Source organism: Drosophila arizonae, chromosome 3, assembly GCF_054131065.1.
Source record: "Drosophila arizonae isolate 15081-1271.41 chromosome 3, UAZ_ARI_1.0, whole genome shotgun sequence".
NCBI lineage: Eukaryota > Metazoa > Arthropoda > Insecta > Diptera > Drosophilidae > Drosophila > Drosophila arizonae.
Genome location: NC_142923.1, coordinates 18,609,016 through 18,622,922, shown reverse-complemented (window position 1 = coordinate 18,622,922; position 13,907 = coordinate 18,609,016). Strand labels below are relative to the sequence as shown.

At 36.4% G+C, this 13,907-nt stretch overlaps 2 protein-coding genes and 1 long non-coding RNA gene across 3 annotated transcripts; all 3 read right to left on the bottom strand.

The window, feature by feature from the left end:
- Window positions 1–2,366, bottom strand: LOC108612093 (uncharacterized). Its single transcript, XM_018004994.2, has 5 exons — window positions 2,125–2,366; window positions 1,965–2,061; window positions 1,696–1,886; window positions 271–462; window positions 1–201 (listed from the first exon to the last, which is right to left on the bottom strand). Exons 1-5 carry the CDS (start codon window positions 2,188–2,190, stop codon window positions 178–180), a joined length of 570 nt encoding a protein of 189 aa, XP_017860483.1. The 5' UTR covers window positions 2,191–2,366; the 3' UTR covers window positions 1–177.
- A 4,721-nt stretch (window positions 2,367–7,087) lies between these two features.
- Window positions 7,088–10,023, bottom strand: LOC108612092 (uncharacterized). The gene is made up of 3 exons (XM_018004993.2): window positions 9,861–10,023; window positions 7,490–8,398; window positions 7,088–7,431 (listed from the first exon to the last, which is right to left on the bottom strand). The coding sequence occupies exons 2-3, from the start codon at window positions 8,393–8,395 to the stop codon at window positions 7,369–7,371; spliced, it is 969 nt and encodes a 322-aa protein (XP_017860482.1). The 5' UTR covers window positions 8,396–8,398; window positions 9,861–10,023; the 3' UTR covers window positions 7,088–7,368.
- A 551-nt stretch (window positions 10,024–10,574) lies between these two features.
- Window positions 10,575–11,690, bottom strand: LOC108612094 (uncharacterized). The gene is made up of 2 exons (XR_001915750.2): window positions 11,435–11,690; window positions 10,575–11,099 (listed from the first exon to the last, which is right to left on the bottom strand). It is a non-coding gene; the product is annotated as an uncharacterized LOC108612094 (long non-coding RNA).
- Window positions 11,691–13,907: the final 2,217 nt, after the last annotated feature.

The following is a 13,907-nucleotide window of genomic DNA, read 5'->3' as shown; positions in this document are numbered from 1 at the left end:
TTTGGTTTATGCAAGTGCCTGAAGTTACTCAGTTTGGTTCGTTTATTGCTTTGATTTGATGTAAAACTTTTGCATTGCATTTACGCCCAACACCAACCCATATCATGTTCTTCTCTATAGCTTGACTCCTAATGGACAGCGTCTTCGTTGGCTTTGGGGTGCAGTCAATTTCGTGCTTCACACAACAATCCAAAGGTTGAGCTGCCGATCAAAGGGTATTTGCATTTCGTACAGTTTCATTACAAAAACGGGATCTCTGTCTGTACTCACCAGCATATGCGCTGTAAAGCGAAACATGAGCAGCAGTTGCACCACCGGGCCCAAGAAGAAGATGGGCACCAGGTACAGAGCCTGCGACAAGCCGCTCAGTATCAGCCACTTCCACATGGAGTACATGAAGCACAGGCACAGCGCTAGATTCGAGAGTATGACCAGACTGCTAACATAAATCAGTTTGCAGCGCTAAGGGTTGAGGGAAAAATTTAGAGTTAAATAGAGTTGCAAATAAAAGAAGAGATCTCTAGTTGGCAAGTGCTCGACTTATACATGCCGAGCAATTCTTGAGCTAAAGATGCTTAAAGCTACAAAGCTTTACTTATAAATTAGTACAAAATTAATTAGTACAAATTAATTGCTCATATGAAAAAGTTAATAAAATAAATTCTAAGCCCGACTATTTTTCATTTGATATAAAGCTACACATTTATTCCCGACATAATTATTATAAATGAAAAATAATATTAACTATAATTTAATAATATTTATTTCAATATTTTTAGATATCATTAATTTTTAATAAATATTATTATGCTTAATATTATTTTAATATTTTTTTTTTTTTTTAGCACAATTTCCTAATTTAAACCACGATACGATCTTAGCATTACGCCCTCATATCATGATTATTTTATATCATTTAATTGTATGCATCATATTTAATAAATATAAATATCATTAATCTAAAGCAAATAATTGTTATATTTGTTATTTATGAATATGTTTACTTAATGATTTTTAGAACATAAACAATTACTTATCATATACAAGACAACTATCACTATAATTATTATAATTATTTTAATAACTATTACAATTTCACTTAATATATATAGTTCATATTTAATATTTACCAGAAAATGAATATGAGGAGCACTGCACTACACTATTGATCAGCAAACGGCTTAGGGGAACGACTGAATGGAAGCTGAAGTATTCGTGTCTTTATATAGGGCGTCTCTCTGAGTACACGATCATTGAGCTATGAAAAACGAAATTCGACCGTAAGAGACTTCGGCTCCACTCGTCTTTGCTTCGATCTGTTGAGCGCCTTGAGTTGAACTATTCGTCTGACGCTCTTTTTACGAACATAATTTAGAGAGAGACACGACTAACGTTCGCACAACGAGACTCGGTAGGACTCTCTAATAGCTTATTAAGACAATGCATACAGTAACCTACTCAAAGCAGCTCAGAGAGCGAAGTGATCAACCGAACTCGTTGAAGAACTGATGCATTCGGTTATTCTCCGAGTCTTTTCTCAGAGTGTGAGTGGAAGGCACTTATTTGCAGACATCAATAAGAATAATAATAGTACTGAGAAAGACTATTGCGCAGCTCCTAACAGAAAGCATTGCTCTTTGATTTATATATATTTCTTATGTTATCAACACCAAATGGTCTCGGCGAATCACTTACCGGCACCAACAAAGCGAGTAAGAAGGGCAGCAGCAATGCCAAATGGTGTCTGAAAAGCGTTTCCAAAAACTGCCATGTTGAGGACTTTAATACTAAATGCATATCCTCATTAGCTATATAAGTAGCCGGTTCCTCATAGACAAAGGGGACATAATAGAACGTGTTGACAGGACCGGAAAAGTTGATAGAAGCTGCACAGTAATGCAATAGGTAAAGAGATATAGACATTGCTTATCGTATATAGTAACAATTTGAGGTCAACAACTTACCTTGTGCCAAATGCTTGAACCGATTTATGACATAGTACATGAATATATTGTGTACGACGAGCATAAGGGCTTCTCGCTTAATGGGATTTATGGCGCGCTAATTAAGTGAGATGAAAGAAGACAATTAAATTGACTTAAGGTAAATACGAAATACACCTACGACATAGAGACATAACTGATATAACAGTATTATGATGGCTACTATGCCCTCGTGCACATCGGCCATAATGCTTGACAAGCTGTTAAATTTTGAGCAATTCAGAGAATATAATTTTTGGGGAGTGAAAATGCAAAGATTAACACTTTTTCCATTTGTCAAAAATTATGTTGAGCCTTGAAGTGTTTTTTCTTCAAATCTGTTCTCCTCTTAATGATAATAATTGACGGGCATTTTCAATTTCAATTTCAGTGAAAAGTGAGAAATGAAGTGTATAAATTATATATAAAAGCTAGATATTGCTATGACAGACCCCGAGAAGTATTTATGTATGTATATTCCTGATTAGTGTACGAATAAAGACATTCGATTTTTATATATTTTTAAAAGATATACCTATTGTATATATATATATAAAAAAAAAAAATTATATGGTATATTTTCTTATGAGTAAATAATATTATAATCATTACCTAAAACCTAAAAATAATCTAAATTAAATTAAATCTGTACCATTATGATAAACAATTCATGTTTTCTTTTTTTTTTTTTTTTTTTTTTTTTTCATCTATTAAAACCCATATTATTATTATATATTTTATATAACAAGTATATTTTATGTGCATGTTAAATAAATGCATAAAAATAACGGAAGATATTTACTATTCGTTTGCTTTGCCACTTTTACTACACTGGAATACTCTTAGTAGTTCCACTGCATTCGGATTTTCTGCCTTCGTCCAGCCATTTGAGGCAATATTAATTTCGAAGTGCACGTCGTCGACAATTTCAATTATTTAATGATTTTAATGAAGAGCAGCAGCTGGCCGCAAGACTTTTGCATAATGGTTTACAATTACCAATTATCAGATTGTTGCATTCAGCTAACTGGTTTACTAGCTGGATAAATTGCAATTGCATAAATCAAAACAGAGTCGTTTAATTCAATTTGGCCAACATGTGTAAATAATGTTCACGTTTCTCTATCTTAACGTTTCATTCTCAAACCAAATTGACTGGCTGTCAGTTCCAGACAACAACAACAGCTTAACTAAAATAAACGTGCTTAATTTACGTGAACAACTGACGAGTTCAAGTTAAACAAAGAACTGTTGGATATAATGTGTTTAATTAAAGTTGCTAAAGTTGAAAGCCATCAACTGTGCTCTATACAAAGGGCAAAATGTGTGAGGGCCAATGATAAATATAATATAATATATGAAATGGGAATATATGCTTAATAATATATAAACAAGATAATACTAATTAATGCTACAGAAGCTAATCATTTGATTAAACAATTGCAATTTTCGTGTTGCAAGCCAATTTGGTCCTTTCAATTTTAACACGAGCAATAGAAACAAAAGGATATTCCTAAAGAATAATAAAATGCTAAGAAATATATTTCGAATTTTGCAATCATATTATTTTAAAGTACTTCTATAATGGGGTATATTAATGATTTATTTATGAATTAGATTGATAAATATGTTACCCAAAAATGTTATGAATAAAATAATAATATAAGTGCAATAATGTTTAAAAAATTTTTTTTTAAAGATTTTTTTTTTTTAAATTTTTAATAAAAATACAATGTAATTTACAGATAGACAGATAGCTGTTTAAAAAAAAAATGGTAAAATACAAAATTTAAAAAAATATTAAAATTAAATATGTAAATAAATAAAATAAATACATATACCAAATAATTAACTGATAGCTATAAAATACGGAGAGCTACATAAATAAAATAATCTTTTAACTTATCGCTCATAAATCACATATTTCCTTTAAACTTTATATGCATAGTTAAATATCTTATGATCTTTTAAACGCACTTATTAAGCTACACATATACGACTTCAACGGCGTCTACATACATACATATATAAAAGCTCATTGGGTGATATCTCGTTATAAATAATGACTACGATTAATTATGATGTAATCCTGACGTCGCTTGTTCGAACAATTTTTCCCCATTCTTCTCTTTATTCATTCCTTTTTTTTTTCACTATTATTATTTTGTTTGTTGTTGCATTAATGTTTTTGGATGCAAATGTTGGAAATTTAATTAAACATTAATCATACCGCCAAGCGGGCAGCGAGTGCATTAAATTGGCGTCGAGCACATTAATTAACGTTGGCAGCCTTGGTAACTGGGCTGTAAGGGATTTGCGTTATTAATTGAACGATATGCAACGGTTGTTCATGCAGTTGCAAAACCTACAACTTAATGCCATAATGCGGCATGTATATAAAAATCTATATATAGTTTTCTATATATATGTATTATATATATAGAGAGAGTTTTTGTTCGGCACAACTGTCACGTACGAAATGCTTCGCCCAGCCGCTGCACACTTCATCAAAGGAAATTGAGCTTGAATTGATTTTGCGCAGAAACACACACACTCACACACACACATGCGTGCACTCAGTGTGTGTTACCTTGGCCTAATGTGTATCATTTGGCTGGCATTTATCTGCGACCAAATACACAAAGGGGCGGTAATTTTTTACTGGCTGCCTGATCGGTGCGTGGCATTAAAACAAAGGGGCCAACCACTCCATGGCAACTGAGGTGCTTCGATTCCATTTAAGTTCGTTTTCACTTTTTGCAATTTCTTTACGTTCCGCTTTAGTTCCTTTTTATATCCCCACTGGCAATCACATTTCAGTCATCCTTGATTTCATTTCTATACATTTATTTTATTTTATTTTTTTGAGAACTTATTATGTTGATAGCTGTGGAATTTACAATTTCAGTTTGTATTGATATATTTATTTCTATTATTATTTATTTTTTTTTTTTTTCTTTTATCATTGTCTTACACTTAAAAGAAATACATTAGCAAATTATTAATTTGAAAATGTTTCCTATAGGGATAACCAAAATTTCATATAAACTGATGCCCTAACCTAATTTACTTTAAAACTGTAAGTGAATTAATTAATCAATATGCCAACATTTATTTTCTTACTTTCAATAAAGAAAACATTAAATAAATGACAAGACTTGATGCTTCTTAAATTACTTTTTAACCTAGTTGTATATGCCCTAAATGGGAATGGATTTGCTTTTTAATGAATCTTTTCTCTCTAATAGTCCAATTCTGTGGACATCATTTTCGCTTAAGCTTTACACATATTTCAGTTGACAATCTGGAAAGTCTGCAACAAGTTTACCCTTCCACTTACAAATACAAATGCTGAGAGAGTTGCCCACGCATTTGTTTCAATTTTCATGGAGTAGCAAAAAAGCAGAGCTGAAATTCAGAGTGAGCCACAAACTCATTTACACTTTTAGGCTAAAGCTGTCGGACGCTGAGTAATTTATGCATACAATGGCATTTAAATGCGTTTAGCGACGAGCAACTCAGCCCAGAGTCGAATCGTGTCGAGAGTTGAGTCGAGTTGAGTCAAGTTGAGTCGAGTCACTCGGTCAGTCACATAGACAGACAGACAGACGGAAAGAAAGCATAGCTGGCAATTTGGGTTCGCTTTCATTTTTCACAGCGTCCCTTTCATAAAAGGCAAAACAGTTTCAGCGAAAGGAGGACAGTGGGGGTGATAGAGCGGGGGCTAGAGCTGAAGAAAAATGAGCGTAATGGGTGCCAAAAGCCAAAGAGAGACACGGACGACATTTTATGCGACTTTGGGGAATTGTTTAGAAAATTGACAAATTATGGTCATAAGTGGCACGATTAGTTTCTGTTGGCCAAGTGTCCCAAGGTTGTCGCCTTTTCACTTGGCTTCTTTCCACACATATAGCAGGGAATATTAGGACTACATATATACATCTACATCTGCATATATTTATAGATTGTTTCAGTCGCGCTGCGTGTTATTAATAATTCAATTTGGCTGCCTCACAGCAGGCACAGCGGAGCACGCAACGTTGAGCGAATGCAGCCCACACCTGTTCAGTCGGCGAAAACTGTTCCTGTTCCACATTTTCTACCTACCTACCTTGGCCCATACACGCTCTGCTCATTATATATTCATGCAAGTTAAGTGCGAAAGCTCATATGGCGGAATAATAAATTGAATTTGGCCCACAAGCCTGCACAATTGCATAAGTAGCTCCACGTGCTATGCCCATTTATGGCATGCTCCTCACTCATTCTCCCTCTCCCACTCTCTCTCTAGCTCTCTGGCTCTCTCTCTCCCTCTCACTCTATCTCTGGGCTCTGCTTGATGTCAGATACAAATGTATCCAAGTCCCGCCACTCACGCAATATTCACCCGCTTCCTGTTATCCTGCAGAAAAGCATTTAGTGCTACTCTTGGCTGCCATTAAAGTCTTAGTTTCGAAATTAACCTGAGATATCGTTTTCGTTAGATTCAATATATGTGAAATTTATATTACGCCAGAGGGCCTGACATGCTCTATAACATATGTAATAAGGATAAATGTGTTAACTGATTTCATGACAGATTTTTAAATATCTAACCTTGGCTTAGAATTAATCAATGCACACTTTTAGCAGAGGAAAAAAAACTAAGGTATGGTATGGTATTTCCATATAAGTAATAATGAATTCGCAGGTAGAATACAAGCCCTACTCTGAACTCGATCGCTCAATAATAAGCAATAAAAATAACTCAGGGAAATGTTGAATTCGATTTTGAGTGGGAATTTTCTTATATATTTATGCTTATGCTTAAAGAAAATATATTTAAGCTAATATTTTTAAAATAAATATAATATTTACGCTTAAAATAAATAGTATGATTATAAACATTGCACTGAATTAAATCGTAGGCATCGCATTAACACTAAGAAAATTAAACTATGATTTTAGATATATAAGTAGTAATTACTTACAACTGTAAAATATATTTTACATAAATATATTGTTACCTCGATAAGCTCTATATATTTATACTGAGTTCTCTGATGGCAATGCAAATATCCTGAAACAAATACTAAATGCAACAATACATAAACACGTTCCACATATGTTTTAGTTTCACTATCATTTATCTCTATCAATTTATGATAAAAATTAAGTTAAATTTTTTTAAAAGATTAGGTGACGCAGATTTCTAGTAGGACGACATGCAGCACATTTCACAGGTGGTTTCGTAGACAACATTAGGACAACTTCGAGTGGATGGTAGCCTCAGCTAGTGCAGATTTGCAACGATACTGATTGGATTAGGACTAGGACAAAATGCAGCACAGTAGACAGTTAGCATCGTTGACAAGATCTGCAGACAGTTTTTTAGCCGAGGGCACCCTCATTTTTTTCCAGTGCAGACTTTACGCCGCTTGTGGCGACAGCTTTTGGTGACTTTGCAGGCCTAGAGAGATATTACTTGAGTATATATGAGTGGAGTCCACCTGCAATGGCTATCTCACCTGGCGGCGATAGAAATCCTTCTTACACTCTGGCAGTCTACACCATGCTCGTGCTGCTTTCATGACCAACTCCTTGGGTTTGAGGCCGCAGTGCTTGCGTCGATAGGCCCGCAGGAAGTTCAAATAGCCATTGTTTGTGATTGGGCCAGGCTTCTGGCACTTGATTCTCTTCGGGCAACATGGCCGGGGCTTCGGACAGCAGGGCCTCGGCTTCGGACAGCGACGCCTCTTGCGCTTCGGGCAGCACGGCTTCGGGCAACAGGGGCGGCGTTTCCTTGGTTTGGGACAACACGGTTTAGGGCAACAAGGCTTCGGTTTGCGGCAGCGTGGTTTGGGTTTCGGACAGCATGGTTTGGGTTTCGGGCAACATGGCTTCGGCTTTGGACAGCATGGCGACGGACTGCTGGGTTGGGGGCAGCATGGCTTACGGCGACGCTTCTTAGGACAAGGTGATGGGCAGCATGATTTCTTCTTGCGTTTCTTGGGGCAACAGCCGTCGTCCTGGTCATCCGTATCATCCGCATCATCCGCATCATCAGCATCATCAGCATCATCAGCACCATCAGCATCATCAGCATCATCAGCATCGTCAGCATCATCAGCATTATCCGCGTCATCCATGGCGTCCATGTCCTCGTCTTCACTCTCGCTGGCCTTATCGCTGCCATTCTCGCTCTCCTTGCTGCTGACATCATTATCATCCTCGCCATCGACCTGCATAAACCGATAGTTCTTCCGTTGAGATGGGGTCAGCCTGTTCCACATCTTGCCACCGGTTATCGCATCAGCTACGTCCAGCCCACGTGCCTGCGCTGCGTAATCTCGCATGAAGTTTACAAACCCATTGTTGGTCACGGGCCCTCTGAGAAAGCTCTTTTGAGCCAACAGAATCGCGCTATCGCCCATTTTCTGTTGAGAAAAATTATAATAAAATCAATAATTTATTAAATTAAATTATATTAAATTTGATTGAATTTAAAGTGTGGAACTAAAATGGATAAGCCAAATATAGATAATAACTCTCGGAATATCACAGCCAGAAGCAGATTCGGAGAATGTTATAGCCCAAAGACCCTATAATTTCCATTGTTTAAGGCGCAAATGAGTAGGAAGGGCAGTGGCAGATAGGGATCTAAGAGTCCCTAGAAGCTTTTCTCTTCAATTGATATGGGCTGGATTTCTGCTTCTATATGAACTCTCCGAATATGTAACATATTATATATAAATATTTCATTTTATTAACGTAAATGCCTTCAATATTCTTATTCAGAGGCATTTGGCTTTGATAAGAATATATAGTCAATCACAAAAGTATTCGTCTCTATGGGCTCCCTATTAAAGTTCGTTTCTGCTCGATATGTAACAATGAAATCAATCGTTTTCTCACAAAATGGGGTAGATTAAATATTTGTACGGCAATTATTGTGCACAATGCTTTGCCTGACAGAGGATTTGTTGTTTTATTAATGGACTAAATTGTGAGAGTAAACATCCCATATGAAGAGAAAGCCTGTCAGATGACTGCAAAAGACGAGAGAGGCACACTTCAAGGCTTACAAAGAAAAAGTCGCTAAAGCCAAGTGGCTTGTAATGGAGCAACCTGTGCTTGGAGAATATGTAGAGGAGAAGTGCATCAGACAGCTAGTTGTAAGGGGCTTCATGCTTTTGATTAAGAAATTGACAAGCAGCGGCAACATTCCCAGCTGAAGATGCGAGAGCTGGGTTGGAGCTGAAAGAGGAATTAACAGCACAGAGGGAGCCTGGCTGATGGCGCACAAGAGGTAAGTGCAGAGGGCGTTGAGCGATTATCATTAGCCGCCAGAATAGTTGCCATTTAGCACGCACAACGAGCAGCAGCATCAGCAGTGGCAAAGGCAATGCAACGTGCAGTTGCAACAATGTTTGAGTAATTGTTTGCTGTTGTAGCAGCAAAGGTAGCAGCAGGAGAAGCAGGAGCAGCAGCAGCAGCAGGAGTAGCAGTGGTAGCAGCTCGACTGATGCAACAAAATTTGCATGCATTGAGCCCTTTGGCCACCCAACCACCCACTCGGCTGCACTGTCAACTGTTGTTGTTGCTGCTGCTGCTGCTGCTGTCTGGTTTGCTGCACGTAGCCGTGCAGTGGCAGCAACTGCAGCAGTAATTGCAACAAACAATTAGCGTCACTTGGATTTATGTTTACGAGCGGCTGCCTCGACATTATCCCGGCAGAGCCAAAGCCCACACACAGAGCACCCTTCACATTACTGTTGATGTTGCGTGCATGTGCAAAGAGAGAATTGATTCAATCACAAACTTTTTTTTGCTCAAAAAAAAAAAAAAAAAAAAAAAAAAAAAAGGAAAAAAATCCCATTTTTAATATATTGAACTTACCTATTTTTTTGTTTTATAAATATTTATCTTGATACAATTTTAGAGCACATATACAAAATTTATTACACAAATTTCCAAACACAAACTAAAGGGATATAAAATTAAAAAAAAAAAAAATCGGTTGTTTGTTTCACGAGCTGTGACTAAATACTGAACTGCTTAGAAAATGAGTTCCGGTAGCTGTTGTGGGTCACCGATAGATAAAGCATGGAGTACTATGTTTTTAGACTACTTATGTTTTAGACTTAAAATATGAAACCCAGCTACTTTGATTGACCTGGTTTCAGTATACCCCGTAGTGACGGTAATGGGAGTTTAGGTTCATGTTTGTGGTCCACAAAATTTAATATCAACAATGCCAAATTGCAGAGATAAATGAAATATACTTTTTTGTTTGTCTTTATATATCGTATTGGGTTTTCTTATATTTGCTTATAATCGATGATGATAATGAGGTTTTTAGGCGTATGTTAAATGCCGTAAGCACCTGGGATTTCAAGCGTGGAGTAATACGTAAACTGAATAGCAATCTTGTCTTTAAAACTTATCGGGATGTTTATGTATATTAATATTGATAAATAATCATATTAAGTACTTAGATCAGCGCTTGTAGATAAGCAAATTCCTTTGATTATCCTGACGAAGGTCTATGAGACACTATAAATGAGTTTTCGATCTATCAACAACTCTTCAGACAAATAAAACCAATTCAACTTCTTCTTTTGATTTTTATTTATGTGTAGTAGTGGACGTCTTAGTGTTAAAATAATGCTAACAATAAAAATAACAATGAATTTTGAAACATATTCTCAGCAATGCAAAGATCATCGAGTGTTCGGCTTGACATTTGAATGCGCTTTGAGTAGCATTCATTATTTGAGCGGCTTCTTATCGACGGTAAGGGGCATTGCTTCGAATGGACAGACGTACAGATTTATATCCAACTGGGCATAAACAGAACAGCGACTGTTGGTTCAATTTGATGGCGATTAGGATTGTTCTTCTTCTTCTTCTTCAGGTATCAGTGGCTCGCAGCTTGTGAGAATTACGGTTGTCTCTGTGCCCTCTTGATGCGCCCCCCATTTGCGATTTAAGGTAGATTCTATATACTTGCAGCTTGCTCGCCCACCTTCGATAGAAATCGAGTCGGCCAATTGGATTTACTCTCGTTTCATAAAGATCAAGCCCAGGTCTTTGTGATCTTCGTGAAGTTAAACTCAAGCTGCCATTCTGATTGCGCTGCAAGAAAAAGTAGAGTAATGGGAATTATATTTCATATCCCAATCTATCCTTGAGTTGCCGCCAGCTAAGCCCGTTGATTTATGAATTGGACGCGATTGCAACATCAACGCCTCGGCCCAACCAAGCCAAGGCAAGGCAAGGCAAGTCGAGCTAAGCCAGGCGCTAGCGATTGCTTGTAATGAATGTTGTTGCACCATGTAAATGACGTCATTACATGGCAGTGGGGCGTGGCCAGGCGTCCAGCTGAAGGCGGCTTTACAGTATATACGATAGCTCGCGCGCGCCTTGATATTTATCCAGCTAAAATGATTTCTATTTTATTTTTCACTTACCTCAGTTGCAGCATTTGTTCGACTTAAAGTGAAAGCATTTAAAAAGAAAAGTTAGGACTTAAAAAAAATATATATTATTCTTTCATAGGAAAACGTTATGAACTATCCGTGTGTTGAATTGATACTAAATATTTGTGAACAAATTCAGTGCTTAGTTGTGCCAAGTGATGATTGATAAATCGTGGGCTACTATGCTAAGAGAAGAAAATTAAATAAAAAACCGAAGTATATATATTTTGTGTATATACCTGTTGTATCAAATAATGATTGAGAAATCGTGATATTCATAGAGAGATTCATAGAGAGATTTTCTATAGTCATCTATCTAGCATTTGTTAGAGCAGCGTTATTTGAGGGCAGCAAGGAAATCGTTTTTTAGCTGCCAATCAGGCATAAAAACAACAGAAGCAACAAGAAAGGCAAAAACTATTAGAAACTCGGTTCGTTTTGATTGGATTGAATTGGTTGGGCATTGTGGTTCGACTTCGGCGTCGGCTTCCGTGCGACGCCGGCGGATATAAGGAGCACATCCTGTGCGAGCGTGTGCTGTGGTCAGTGCCTTGGCCTCAGCTTGCGCTTAAATTATGTGCGAGAGAGAGAGAGAGGAGAAAAACCTTTTCCACTTTTTACACTATGAAGTTTTTTCTGATTTGACTCCTGCAGCTGTTTATTAAAATTGTAAGCCGCAGGCTCTGCGATTAAAACACACACACACACACACGAGGCTCGAAAGGATACTGGATACATGATTCAGCATTCAAGATTTCATATATGCCAGACGGTTTTCTATTATCTGTAAAATGTTATGATTTATTATATGCGGGTTCAAGTTTATGTTTGGGCCATAAATTGTCTGCCCCCAAGGGGGAATCAGAGACGCTGCCGGTTCTTGGCCATAGTCAGAGTCAGAGTCAGTCTTTGGTTTCTCTCTCTCTCTCCCTCTCACTCTCTACCGGCAGCGGTTAGGCCAATTAATTGGCCTTAGATTTATTAGTTTTATTTTTTACAAGCCTTTTTGCCTTGCAACTCTTTAATAGTGAGGCGCGTATGTGTTTTGATTTATTGCGCGAACTATTTCACCCGAAAACGGAAGTTTAGCTCCTTTGGCACGCACACAGGCAAAGCCAGGTAATAATAGTACATGTGTGTGGGTGTATGACTCTCCCTCTGTATGTGTGAGTTTGTTTGCCCGGAAGGCGTGGCATTTGCATATAAATAGATATGTCACCTAAAATATTAGATACATGCGAATTGCCTCGCTTCGCTGAGCCCTCGAGCCAGACAAGTTGTTGCGTGCTCACCCAGCAACAACAACAACAACAACAATAACAACACCAAGGGCGATAATAATAGCAGCAATAGTGGGAGCAAAGACAATGTCTTGACGGTTTCCCATTAAATTAGTCTTAGTGTCAAATGTGACACCCAAAATGCTGCTGACACTCATCTTAGCCATTCATTGTGTCTAAATTATTAACTAGGTCAAAAGGGAGCACGCGATATTTTTTTTTTTATTATACATATTTTTTTTATTAAGAGTCCCGTAAGGAACTGTCACAACTTGGCAGGTGACCCAAATGTGGGAAGAGCAAATTATGGGATAAGCTGGCCTGGTGGAAAAGTGCTTCATAATTGCAATGTCACATCGTAAAACATGAGAAATATAAATAATTGCTATCTGTAAATGTTGAATTGAAACTGTATTTTATTTACTTACTTTGAGTGCAAAGCACCCAAATCAAATTGAAGAAAGAAAAATTTGTCTAAACTCTTGTAATTCTCTTGTAAAGCTATATTATTATTTATATTACCGGAATTACTTTTTCATATTTAATTATGTGAGGTAGATTAAAAATATTATAACTTTCTAGATATATTTTAGAAATTTTTAAATTTTAATTATGGAATACAAAACATTATTTTAGGCATAGTTCAAATTATTTATTTTAAACTCAATGATTGCAAAGAATAAAAAAATAATAATAATAATAAAATAAAACATTATTTCATTTTTTGTGTGATAAAAAAAAAATATTACTAGTTTATATTTTATAGCTAACTTATTAAATTCGTATTTTTTGTTTTGTTTTTGTTTTTTTTTTTTTTTTGAATTTTTGAATTTTTGAATTTTTTATAATTGGTAAATATAAAAAACACCTTTCATAGTTTAAATTCCCTTATACTTTTATTCTTTACATGATTATACTATACTATATTTATTATTCGTTGTCCACCAATTTCTATGAAATGTACCAAAAATCTCTAGACTTGCTAAGCTTATTTAGAATTTGTAATTGAAATAAATTTTACTTTTTGTGCACTCAGTGCAAAACCCTCTTTGACCTTCATCTTATTGCACCTAATTGAATTACTTTTTTCGTTGTCTATTTTCTGCACTTGTTATGCTTTTGGCTTTCAGCACAAATGTCACATGTGCGTGTGTATGTGTGTGCTTGTGTGCGTGAGCGTAATG